At 34.1% G+C, this 9,731-nt stretch overlaps 1 protein-coding gene across 1 annotated transcript in view; it reads left to right on the top strand.

Annotated features, from left to right (window-relative positions):
- LOC142350632 (uncharacterized) overlaps positions 1–8,161 on the top strand; it is a 73,185-nt gene extending 65,024 nt beyond the window's left edge. The window contains exon 5 of the mRNA XM_075402537.1: positions 7,656–8,161. Coding sequence (XP_075258652.1) covers positions 7,656–8,141 — 486 coding nt within the window. The 3' untranslated portion in view covers positions 8,142–8,161. The remainder of the gene's footprint in view (positions 1–7,655) is intronic.
- The last annotated feature ends 1,570 nt before the right edge of the window (positions 8,162–9,731 follow it).

Raw genomic sequence — 9,731 nt, 5'->3', positions numbered from 1 at the left:
TCAGGTGCTTTGCGTGCTTTGGTTTTTCGTGCGAGTTGTCTCTTAATTTATATTTCTGTTGATGTCTTATCTCCGAATGTAATTTCAAGTTTTGATGGTATAATCTTACCCGGGGGGGGGGGCGCGTGTGGCTAAGCAGCGGCGCATTTTCGGAAACTTCACTCTCCGTGGAGGCGTGATTATCTGGGTGTCAGATCTTTTGTGTCGGTTCCCTGTACTGTATGTTGAGTTCAGATTCGGAGTTTTGCTCAGTGTCCCAAATGGCTACTGGAGTTAATACCGGCTGCTTTAAATCTCCGATCGGAAGCAAAACTTTTTATTTGTTTATATCATAGGTTTTATTTGCTTTGTTTTGTTACTATGTTTGAGAGTGCGGTGTTTTGTCTTCTACCACAATGTTCTTGAAATGGTGAAATTTGTTACTCTATTTGGATCGGGTCTGATACTTTGTATTATGTTAGCTGCAATTGTTGGTACGTCCTCGGATGACCATAGTGGGTCAATAGTCATTACTCCAAGTTTTCGTTTCATCGTTTTGATTAGTCTCTCAACCATTCCAGTTGCTCTGTGGTCTCCGGCTGGGGCTCTTATTAGTTTTGTGGTTTGTGCTCCACCACAAGGATGATGCAATTTGTTGCTGTCCATGATCCGAAGTTTATTTCCATGTGGATTTGACCGATAATTGGTATATCTTTGTTGTTGAAACTCTCAAATTTGATATAACCGTTGTAATCCTCTAATTTCATATGTTTGTCTTTTTGTATCAGTTCTTCCGCAGTTTGTATATCGATGAAGCTGCGTGGTGATCCCGAATTTCTTTGTATTTGTTTGTAGAGAATTTATCCGTTTGGAATTTTTGAGTGTTTAAAGTGAGCGACATATTTCGGAGGCGAAAATGGCAAAAAGCATGTTCGTTTATTTGCTTACGTTGAGTTTGCTCCATGACGTCATATTTGTTTGGTTGGTTATTAGCATATTGGCTATTATTGCGTAATGTGTATTTCAATAGCGTGAAATTGAAATCGTTTACCTGATTAATGATGAAGTTTGTGTCTTCATCCGATGGTAAGGTTGCTATTCCATTTGGATTCTTACTAAAGTAATCGGCAAATCCCATTTGTTTTCCGGGCATATGTTCAATATTGAAATTAAAAGGGAGTAGTCGGTCTATCCAATGTGTTAACCTGCTTTGGTAGGTCTTATTACCTCTGTTTTCTTTAAGCGCTGTTAATAATGCTTGATGGTCCGTTTGGAGTGTAAACTCTGCTCCCTGAGGGTAGTATTTGAAGTGTTTTAATGACCATACTACGGCTTATAATTCCAATTCATTTGTGCTATACCTTTGCTCTACGCGGTTTAGGAACCTACTTGCGAATGCCATTGTGTGCCAGATATTGTTTGTTTTTTGTTCTAAGGATGCGCCTAGTCCCACTTTAATCGCTTCGCAATTAACTCGTGTTTGTTTGTCTATACCGAAATGTTTGTTTTCGATCATTTTGGATATTTGCTTTTTGATGTTAGAGAAAGTTGTTGTATGTTTTTCTTCCCAATTAAGTTTGTTAGATGTAGTTGTGTTTTCCTTTTTTAATAATGGGCGTAATGGTTCCGACATTTCTGCGCAGTTTGGAATGAATTTTTTAAAGTGATGGATGCTGCCCATGAAAGATCGTAATTGCTTCAGTGTTTTTGGTGGATCTAATTTTTGTAGTGCTTCTGTTTTTCATATTAGTGGTGTTACTCCTTGTGGAGTTATTCTGAACCCTAGCCTTTCGATGGTTGATTTTGCGAATTCCCATTTTCGTAGGCTCATCGCCAGTCCTTCTATGTGAAGTTTGTTTAGTATTATATCCAATCCTTCTTCATGTTCCCTTAATTTACCTTTTGTAGCAATCAGAATATCGTCTAGAAATGCGAAATAATTTTTGCGTCCATCTAGTTTTTTATCTATTGTTTTTTGAATTTTTGTGGGCATGTCCGTTAATCCGTAAAAACCATTCACGAATCTGTACGTTCCTGTTGCTGTCCCGCCGTGTATGTTTAAGTTACATTGTTCTGAGATGCTTTCGTCTAACGGCATTTGGCTATATGCATATTTGAGATCGATTTTGCTGAACCACCGTGGTCCTTCGTTGTTTTTATTTGACGAAATTTGCATTGCAAGGGAGTCAGTGAGGTAGTCTATACTGTGCATTTAATATTTGATTTTGTGGATTGCTTTGTTTAATTCTGGTGAATCTAGTGCTATTTTTATTGATTTGTCTTTTTTGACCGTTATTACTACTGGGCTTGTGAATAAGTTGTCTGGGCATTTCTCCAAACAGATAGTTTGGTTGTCGTCAATTAGCTTTTGTAGTTCGTTTTCTACTTTTTCGACTAGATGTAGGGTACTCTTCTTCACTTGTGTTCTGTTGGCGTTTTTTCTTTTTTCAGAATGGATTTCGCAATGTGGTTTTTACTTCTGCCTAGTCTTGTGCATAGGTGGGGGTATTTTCTGAAAATCCATTTGGCGATGTTGTGTTTGATATTATTCTCGTTATTATTTAAAATTTTTATAACTTTGTTTGTTTGTTGTTTGATGAGGGTTAATCCTAGTTTTGCGAGGATTACTCTGCCCATCAGGATTTGTGGGAGTTTAGTTCCATGTGGGTTTGGCCGATAATTGGTATATCTTTGTTGTTGAAACGGTTAAATTTGATATGTCCGTTGTAATCCTCTAATTTCATATGTTTGTCTTTTTGTATCAGTTCTTCCGCAGTTTGTATGTCGATGAGGTTGCGTGGTGATCCCGTATCTGCTAACCAGTTGAGTGTGTTCTTGTTTTTTAAATGTTGTTTGTATGATTATTTCTCCGTATGGAGCTGTGTTTTTTAGTTCTTAGTTTTTTATGTTCTTGAAATCTCTCTCGATTAGATTAATTTTGTTCCAGTCTTCCATTAGTTCCGTGATATACATCGTGGGTTCTGGATCTAATGTTTCGCCATCGTAATCTACTTCTTCCATAGGTGGTTCTATTGTTTGGTTGTCCTCTTCGTTTATGTTCTTTACATTCCTTGTTTGTGTTAGTTGTCTCTGTGTGTATTGTCCTCTGTTTTTCGGGAAGTGGGGGTATTTTTGACCTACACATTTTTGCGAAATGTTTTTTTACAAAAGTTACATTGTGATTTTTTTGGAGGGCAATTGTTATTGTGGTTAGGTGTGAAAGATCCTCCGCATCTCCAGCACTGCGGGTACTGTTTTGTGTTTGGTGTAGGAAAAATGGCTGGTTTTATTTTTCTTGCTGATAGATGTGCTACTGTGGTCTTCCAGTAGGAATTGTTTCCTCGTAAGATTTTTTTTAATTCTGTTGTCCGCGTTCTCGAGCCAGTGCATAGTTTAAGGCTTGTGCAGGTGTTCTCAGCTCCGAAATGAGTTCCATTTGTATTGCTGTGTTGTTAGTTTTTCCGATGAAGAAGTACTGTACTAAATGTTGTTCTACTGCTCCGAATGCTGCTTTTGCTCCTAACTCTCTTGGTCTACTATGAAATGTTTCGAGTTATTCTTGTGGTTCTTGTCTTGCGTTGATGATCTGAAACCTGCCATGTGTTGTATTTCGTGTTTTGGTGAAAGTAATTGATAGTTCGCGAGCAATTTCCTAAGTACTGCATTTGTCGATCTTTGTGTGTGGGTTGTTTTGGTGATATATTCGTGTACCTTCTGTTCCAATAGATAAATAAAATCATTTTTTAATTTTTGTGTCTGCTTCATCCCATGGGTACTGATCTACGTACTGGCCTCGGAACTCGGATTTCGATTGTTTTGCATTCGTTTTCCCTATCAATTATTCTTCCCTGATTCCTGATGTCTCTTTCTCTTGCTTCTTCTTCGGACTCACTTGGTCTTGTTTCTTCTAGAGACGGCATTGCTGGGCTCAATTATTATTATTATTATTAAAACAAATCAGCCGCTGTTGGCTTTGTTCTAAGTAACTTATCTAATTTTAGATTCTCTTTAGCCATTACGACTAGCTTGAAAGTAGAAATCCACTGGGACCATTTTTGTCCCGGGTTTGCTCCTGATTCTCAGAATAATGGGAATCCTATTGGTGATTTTAGTGAGGCTGACTGCGCCATGTTGTGAGTGAGGATGAACAACGGGGATAAATCGTACATTCCAATTGGAGATTGACAAACTGTATAAAGTTAACACAAGGGCAATACTGCACTTTTTTTATTGTTTGCGTTCACACGTAACGTGTGCGCAGACAACTACCTGTCAACACTAAGTAAACGCTTTGCAACTAACACATTAACACTTCACAACTAACATATAGGTTAATCAACGTTATATAGATCCGCTATAGTTTATGTTGAGAAACAGTTTATAAGATAGATATAATAGCATATAGTTTATGAGTGTTTTTAATTAGTACTTCTAGTGTGCTTTGTTGCAATTTCACTACTCCATCTGGAGGTGGACACCACACATATTTTTATTATTATTAATAATTTTGTTATTACTACTATGATTATTATTATTATTATTATTATTATTATTATTATTATTATTATTATTATTATTATTATTATTATTATTATTATTATTATTACTATTATTATTATTATTACTATTATTATTATTATTATTATTATTAGTTTTATTATTATTATTATTATTATTATTATTTTTATTATTAATATTATTATTATTATTATTATTATTATTATTATTATTATTATTATTATTATTATTATTATTATTTTTATTATTAATATTATTATTATTATTATTATTATTATTATTATTATTATTATTATTATTATTATTATTATTATTATTATTATTATTATTATTAGTGTTATTATTATTGTTATTTTTAATTATTACTTCAATTACTCTGTAATGATAGATGTTCACTTGAGTTTACTTCAAAAACCAATCGGACTTGTCATTAACGCGAATGTTTTAAAGGTGAACAAACAGAAACAAAAAACTTAGCAATCACATTCTTTTTTAAGAAATCGCATAATGAACAAGGCAGAAATATTGGCTGTCACACAAAACCAAGAAAAAGTTGAAATTCGAATCACAAGAGAGTGGAAGAGACATCATATTGAATAGACTAAAATTTAAGTTGACAGAAAGAAAAACCAAAAAACAAAAGTTCAAAAAAAGCTACAAAATTTGAAGGCAATTTTTTGATATCCAAAACATCAAAACGATTAGCTATTAAATGACTGCTTTGACTAGGTTACTTGCTCGCGTTAAAAGAAAACTTTTGAGGCATCTCATTAATTAAAAAAACTTGAATGATTACATAACAAACAGAAATTACAGGGGAAAAAAGAGTTTAAAAAACAAAGCGAAACAGAAATGCCAAAATTATTGAAAAAATAAAGTATTCAGTGTAAAATTGTTTGTATTTTAAAATAATGCTTTTTTCCAAAACAAAAGATTGCTCAGTATTGTTATAAAGAGACTTAAAAAATCAACAGTTATGAATTGATATTCAAAAATCACTAAAATTTAAAAACACGACTCGTAGTAGCAGAGCCCTTAAAACCAATATCTTTCAAACAAAAGCATTAAAAACGTTAACTAACACCTGGAGCCTATTGATTGAGGTCAATGCAATCATTCTTTAACCAGAACAAATCTTATGACAATAGAAAAGACGTCAAATACACGCAAAATCCAAGAATTCAATAGAAAATTGCCAGAAGAAAGCGTCGAAGCCATTAAAACAATAAATTACTCACAGATAACTGTCGTTTCTTATGTTAATACAGTTTTTTGCACCAATTTCTTTGGAACATTAACAATTTTTTATAAGGCAACAGGATACATCAAAAATGAACATAATTAAGAACAAAAATAACAAAAAATTTTTCAAACGTGCAGCATCAGAGTCATAAAACCGATATTTGGAAAAAAAATGCTACCCAAGACTAATTTTGTCAGTTTTAATCATAATGGGCAAGTTTTTTAGCAGGACAGTCTTACAATTTCACAGAATTGAGTTAAGTTTTCAATTTTGTTTTCAAAAAAATGTTTTCAAAGTCTGAGCAACCATTAGGTAAGCCTTCAAAGCATTGTGTATGTTCACTTAATACTGTTTAAAAAACCAATTGCATTTTCAATTAACGAGGTTAAGACACATAACCAGAGGAATGCAACAAATACAAGCAAAACACAAAAGTTCATTCGAAATTACGAAAAACAGTGTTAAAGCCATGTAAACTAGTAGAGATTACTCTCTGAAAACAAAAATAAATGTTTTTCCCTCACTTGTTTACAAATTGGTCTTTCCTCCGTTAATAGGATTTTGATATGAAAAGTTATTTTTCCTTAAATGAATTGAGAAGACATTGTAAAAACAAACTGAAAAATGTGCTCTCTAGTAGAAATAGAATCTTTTAGATTGTAAATTTAATTGTTCTTTAATTTGTCGCAAAAACATTTAGTCGCAAAAAACATTTAGTGACAAGCAAGATTTTGATTTGAAAAATTTTAAAAAAGCCGCTAAAAGTGAACAAAATCAAACCGTGATATGCAAAAAGTTGCTTAAAACGTACGGAATATGTGAACAAAAACATCGAAAATCACTTAAATGGTAAAAAAATTTAAACATCGAGAACTCCTCAAATAAAAAAAAATTCTACAAAAAATCTTTTTAATTTCAAATTCTGCGCTTGAAGAGCTTTCTGATAATGCTACTCATGATTCTCTATGATGAATATGTCGATCAGACGAAGTATACTGAACCAAAAACAGAAATTGTGGTCTGAACAATGATAGATTAAAATTTCAGGCCAATCCCGTCCATAAATTGGTGCCCGGGTTCAAGTTATTTAATCAAATAATGAAACAATTTTGCAGAAAGTGGCTGAAAAAAAGCGGCTAATGAAATGTCAACGCATTCATGAGATAATTTCAGCACTTGTCAAAACATTAAGTGGATAATTATATAATCAAATATATTTTTCAGCGCCTGTCAGCGCATTCCTTAAACAACTTCAGCAATAAGCGTACACATCATATATGATCAGGCCAAAATTACCAATGATTAGTTCTTGGATTTAATTCGACCTGTGATCACATTTTACCTTCCTTTTATATCTAGGGAATCGAAACTTGATACACCTTGATAAGACATGCATGATCTTGACATCTCTCGCAAAGCTTGAAACATCTTGCCAAGAAACTGAAGCAGTATAAATTGAGACACTAAACAAGTTTCTGGATACTCTTGCAAATATCTTGCATATTTGTACGTACAGCTTAATATAGCGGTGGATTTACATATTTTAGCGGTGAATTGCGGTGAATTTTTGTAAGATCACCGCTTAATCTAGCGGTGAACTTACATAATTTCACCGTATTCACCGCATTTCACCGTAAAATTATGCACGAAATTGGTGGTGAAAAAAAAACAACTTTTCACCTCTTATCTTACATTTTTTCCGATTTTTTTTCTCGATCCGGGATGCATCTTCGACCTGTAGGTCAGTCGCGCTTTCTTGTAATGCAACACTTGAAGAAATTGCAAGATTTGCCATCTTTTAGTATGTCTTATTAAGGTGAATCAGGTTTCATTTTACTTGGCTGCGTCCGTTTATTTTCTAAGCAACCTATCCTGGCAATAACTGATTTTGAGCCGGCACTTTGACCTCGAACAGGAACACCCGCCAATATCTATAGCTGTCAATGTCCGACAAAGACTAAATCCGAAAGTTCCAGTAACTCAATTTGGTAATTTATCCATCTCCATCCTCACCAGAGTTACTAAAAACAATCCTGATACTGGACTGTACGGAATAGCAACTTGCATCCGAGAAGATGTTAACAAAATTGACGAGAATTATTGTCAAAGTTATTTCGATTTTATCGCTGGTTCAAATCTTTGTCAACATGCGTGCTTTTTCGACAGATCGGCTCTTCTGGTTACTAACTGGAACAAATTATACGACTGGTATGGGTCGACCAGTTTAGGTCAAGGACCTCCGCAGAAAATGGTATACCTTAATCGGAAAATCGATAGGATGTGTTTGATTATGCCTTCGGAAAAAGTGGGAGATATTGACATCCATATTTCACTTTCTCAAGAACAGATGGCGAAATTTAAAGAACACATAAACGTTAAATCATATTTTGTTATGAACTGAAACTATACTATTGTGGACTGTAAGGCAATAAAGACTCAAACTATTGTTAAAAAAAGTAACGCTTTATTTATCCAAAAAACAATGTCAAGATCACTTCTTACTCTAGCGGTGAACTTACATAATTTCACCGCATTCACCGCATTTCACCGCAAAATTATGTACGAAATTTGCGTTGAAAAAAAAAACTTTTCACCGCTTATCTCACATATTTTTCCGATTTTTTATGCGTGTTAACATGCGCTTTGGATGTTTTCGTGAATTGTTTGAAACTTTTACTTAACCATAGCTTCAGGTTGACCATAGCCTGACCAATGTTGGCTGCAATAATGGAACCACGTAAAAGTTTCAGACGCAAAAAAAAGTGGCCATAGTCACCAAAAAAGAGCAATGCCGCTCATAAAAAAGAACAGTCTGAAATGTGGGGAGCAATAAGAAAAAAAAGGCAGCTCAGAACAGGCCGAAGTCGCCTAATGCTGTTCCGCTGCGATTACGCAGGAGCCAAAATTATTATTAGTTTTTATTAACTTTTGATAACTTCGGTTCTTCCCCAGTCCACAATGAGTATTCACCTCTTTTCACGAGTGTTAGAAGATAGCCATATATACAGCGATATTAGCAAACAACCATTGGCTTGGTAATCGATTATATAATTAAGATTACCAGAATTTTTTATCGTGCAAGATCGTATCAGAGATTACACGTCACTAATTCCACAGTATTCAGTTTATATCGTGTGAAAGTTGATAATAACATATAAACCAATAGAAGTTATTAATTCAATTCATTGATTTATTATGGCGTTAGATTTTAAAAATTATTCATTACACCGCAGAGGTATACCCAAATCGTCAAGGGCAAATATGCCCGATGCGTGTATCTCGTGTTTGTTTTTCTATGTTAATACATTGAAAATGCAACAATATTGCGGAAAATAGCTACTTTAGCAGAAACCGCAAAATTGAAGGGAAATTAGCAACCCTTGTTCGCAAAAGTGTCCTAATCTTAGCCGCGAAACACAAATACAAACTTTATAACCAATTTTTCGCGCGACTTAAATCACGCATCCGCTCCATTTATTTATCGCTTTTTCGCACGCAACGTAGCTCAACTTCGCACTATAATCCGCAATTAAGCCTAAATTAATGCGCATTTTTGAGAACAAAAGGGATTATTAAAGCTTTATTAGAATTACTAGCACTTATTACTACTTTATTATTAATTATCAAAGGGTTCCTAGCCGGTTGATTGAATCTACACCCGTCCAACATTGACAGACAAAGCCTTTTTTTGAGCGAGGGATTTTTCGGAAAAAAAGTTTTTGTGGCATTGGGATGTACCATTTTTTGAAGTATTGACCCCAATGCAAAAATTTTTGGTTTAATGAAATCCATATGATAGTGTACAAAAATAGTATGAGCAACATTCAACAACTCTTTGACCCATGGGGTTACATCATATTTTTGAAATACGAAACGACTTTAGAGAAACATTTGAAGAAATTGCAAAACTTGACTTTATATAAGACTAATCTTAAATTTCTTAACATCATAGCCACTCTTAGCATAACACACAATTCTCTTATCACTTTGA

This window comes from Convolutriloba macropyga, chromosome 12 (assembly GCF_964194025.1).
Source record: "Convolutriloba macropyga chromosome 12, txConMacr16.3, whole genome shotgun sequence".
Taxonomy (NCBI): domain Eukaryota; kingdom Metazoa; phylum Xenacoelomorpha; order Acoela; family Convolutidae; genus Convolutriloba; species Convolutriloba macropyga.
Note: the sequence above shows the minus strand (reverse complement) of the source record. Positions and strands in the feature narration are given on the sequence as shown.